This window comes from Hipposideros armiger, unplaced genomic scaffold, assembly GCF_001890085.2.
Source record: "Hipposideros armiger isolate ML-2016 unplaced genomic scaffold, ASM189008v1 scaffold_240, whole genome shotgun sequence".
Taxonomy (NCBI): domain Eukaryota; kingdom Metazoa; phylum Chordata; class Mammalia; order Chiroptera; family Hipposideridae; genus Hipposideros; species Hipposideros armiger.
Window position 1 is genome coordinate 310,671 of NW_017731590.1, and position 3,208 is coordinate 313,878.

The 3,208-nt window shown below is 49.1% G+C and overlaps 1 protein-coding gene across 1 annotated transcript in view; it reads left to right on the top strand.

The window, feature by feature from the left end:
- Positions 1–1,548: 1,548 nt before the first annotated feature.
- KANK4 (KN motif and ankyrin repeat domains 4) overlaps positions 1,549–3,208 on the top strand; it is a gene marked incomplete at its 5' end in the record, with an annotated part of 35,803 nt that continues 34,143 nt past the window's right edge. The window contains one exon of the mRNA XM_019655478.1: positions 1,549–3,204. Coding sequence (XP_019511023.1) covers positions 1,549–3,204 — 1,656 coding nt within the window. The remainder of the gene's footprint in view (positions 3,205–3,208) is intronic.

Here is a 3,208-nt window from a genome sequence, read left to right on the forward strand (position 1 = left end):
CACCTGCAGCCGGCATTGGTCAACAGAAAGGCCCCAATTCTTCTCCACGACAACTCCTGACCTCACGTCACACAACCAACGTTTCAAAAGTTGAGCGAATTGGGCTACAAAGTTTTGCCTCATCCACCATATTCACCTGACCTCTTGCCAATCGACTACTACTTCTTCAAGCACCTCAACAACTTTTTGCAGGGAAAATGGTTCCACAACTAGCAGGATGCAGAAAATGCTTTCCAAGAGTTCGTCGAATCCCGAAGCACAGATTTTTAATGCTACAGGAATAAACAAACTTATTTCTTGTTGGCAAAAATGTGTTGCTTGCAATGGCTCCTATTTTGATTAATAAAGATGTGTTTGAGCCTAGTTATAATGATTAAAAATTTACAGTCCAAAACCGCAATTACTTTTGCAGCAACCTAATATCTATTATTTTTCCCATCTTGTAGATGCTAAGACACAGGGAGGCTAGGTAATTTCCCCAAGGTCACAGAGCTGAGATATAGACCAGGCCCCAGAGTCTCTATTCTTGGCCTCTGTGCTCTCTCCACTGATGTCCTCTCCTGAGCTCAGCATTTTCAGAGCATGCAGAATGTCACAGAGATAATAAGGGATATCACATGAGAAATATCAAAGGAACAAAGAGTTTTTAATCTGAAGAAGAAGCTACTTGGCGACAAGTCCCTATGGACGCAAATACTCGAAAGATTGACTTTTCTGTGTCCTCCACTGGAGTCAAGACCAGTGGTGCCTTGGTGTGATGGAGAGCTTTCTGATGCCCCCTGATAATTTGGGCTCCCCGAAAAGTCATGAATCCCACATCTCTTGGAGGATGTATGCCAGTGTCTCTTCTGACATTAATTGTCCTTTTCCCCTCACCACCTTCTTTCCAGTGTATGAAAAATGTGGTATTTCCTTACTTGGCATGAGATTTTGAAAGTGCAATTCATGTTTATTAAGCACTAAGCAGTCTTCAGGTGGAAGAGAGGATGAGCTGTGCATGATTACGTGTTCCAGTTCTCTCTGATGTTAGTACCTAGAGGCTCAGGCATCTGAGGAAGCTTAAATAATGTAGAAAGCATAACTCCTTGATGTCTCTGACTTTACCAGGATTTACTAGTACCTATATGAATAATGAAAGGTTATTTTTTAACGTTGAGAAAATTATGTATCTTATCCTTCAAAACCTTCCATATTCATGATTGCCAATTAGTACCCTGATTTGGCAAATTCCTGGATGCTTCGGTTCAGCAATTACATGTCTCAAATCCAGTAAAACAGTATGAGGCTATTTCATTTTTCTGGCCTGCCGGCAGATTCCACAGTAGCAACTGGGATGACCTACTGCAAATTGGAAACTCTTCCCTCTACCTATTTCCTTGCAGACATTGGCTAAGTACACATTGATTTAATAACATGGTTTCTTAGCACAGCCAAAAGACTGTGAGCATCTCAGCATAATTTAGAGGCTGAAACATTTAGAAGTTTCACATGAATGCCTTAAGTCAAAATCACAGATATTAGGCCTCACCGCCCTGTAATTCTTATTAACAGTGTGTTTCTTTTTTTACATGTCTATGTCTCCCAGCCAAAGACCAGTCCTCTCAGGGGGATGAAGAGAAAGAGCCTCCAAAGAGCCACCCCTACTCCGTGGAGACCCCATATGGCTTTCATTTAGACCTGGACTTCCTCAAGTATGTGGATGATATTGAGAAGGGAAACACCATCAAAAGAATTCCTATCCACAGACGGGCCAAGCAGGCCAAGTTTAGCACTTTGCCCCGAAACTTCAGCCTTCCCGACAGTGGGGCTCGCCCTCATGCTGCTCTTCCCCACCAAAACTGGTCCCCAGTGGTGCTGAGGAAGGTGTCCCTCGGGACAGAGGAGCGAGCTCAGTCACTACCGCTTGGCGATCACCCCCAAGCCTCCGCCAGTGGGGGTGAGGTGAGCTATCACAGGAAGGCCCTATTGGCAGAGACCGTTAGACATCTGGAGGCTGCCGCTCCCCGGGAGACCGAGCTCGCCTCCGGGAGCGGACGGCCCCAACTGTTGAGAGCGTCCAGCATGCCAGCCACACTGCTGCAAACCAGGGCCTCAGAGGACCCCAGCCTAAATTCAAGTCCCCCTTCACCGCCCGCTCTCCCTCCACTTCTGGGCGAAGGCAGTGTCTGCGATGGTGCTTTTGGCCCCGCAGAAGGATTTTCAGGTTTTCACAACTCCACCCCACGAGCAGCAACCCAACAAAAAATCAAAGAGTTTGGAAACCTGGTGTCAGGGATTCCTGAGCTGGTCCAGGAGGGGGCTGAGCCTCCAGAGGGTGTAAAAGAGGTTCCACATCACCTCTCTTTCCCAACTGCTCCTTTTCCACCCCAGAATGCACTTGTAGTTCTAGAGGATGCAGCAGACGAACATGAAACCAGAGAAGCACAGGTGGTGGTCACTCCTGGCTCCCCAACACCAAGCCTCCCACCTCTGCCGTCACCCATCCCTGAGAATGAGCTCCCCTTGGAAGAAATCGAGCTCAGCATCAGCGAGATCCCACCCCCACCACCAGTAGAGGTAGACGTGAGAAGCATTGGTATCCGGGTCACGGAGGAAAGCCTGGGCCTCGCCACGGTGGATACCGGCAGCATCTCTAGCCTCAAGCAGCAACTCTCCGACCTTGAGGGAGAGTTGTCTGGAAGAACTGAGGAACTGGCCCAGGTCAGAGCTGCCCTCCAGCAGCAAGAGGAGGAAATCAAGGCTAGGGAGGAGAGGATTCAAGAGCTAGAGTGCACTGTAGCTCAACTGACAGAAAAGCTTAGCCACGAGAACACCAAAGTCGCTCAGGGCCAAACCGATGCCGTGGTCAATACTGACCCTCTCCACGGATTCTTGAGCAGGGAGTTGTGTGACAAGAGCATTGGGGTCAACCTTCTGAGCAGCACAGGATCTGAAAGCTGGGGGGCCAGAGGAGAGGAGAACGGCCTCCTATGTGGGCAGGACAGTCACAAACAGGGGGATCAGAGCCCAGCAGCATTTGTGCCACCATCCAGGTTGTCACTGCCACAGGGACCCAAGATGGTCCTCGCCTCCTCATTACATAGCTGCCTCTCCACTGAGCTCAGGATTGAAGAAGCAGGCTCTGAGCCAGAGGGAGACCCTCAGGTAGGAGCCGAGGGTCTGGTCAGGGGGGCAGGTAGCTCTTCATGGAGCAGTGACATAAAGGCTC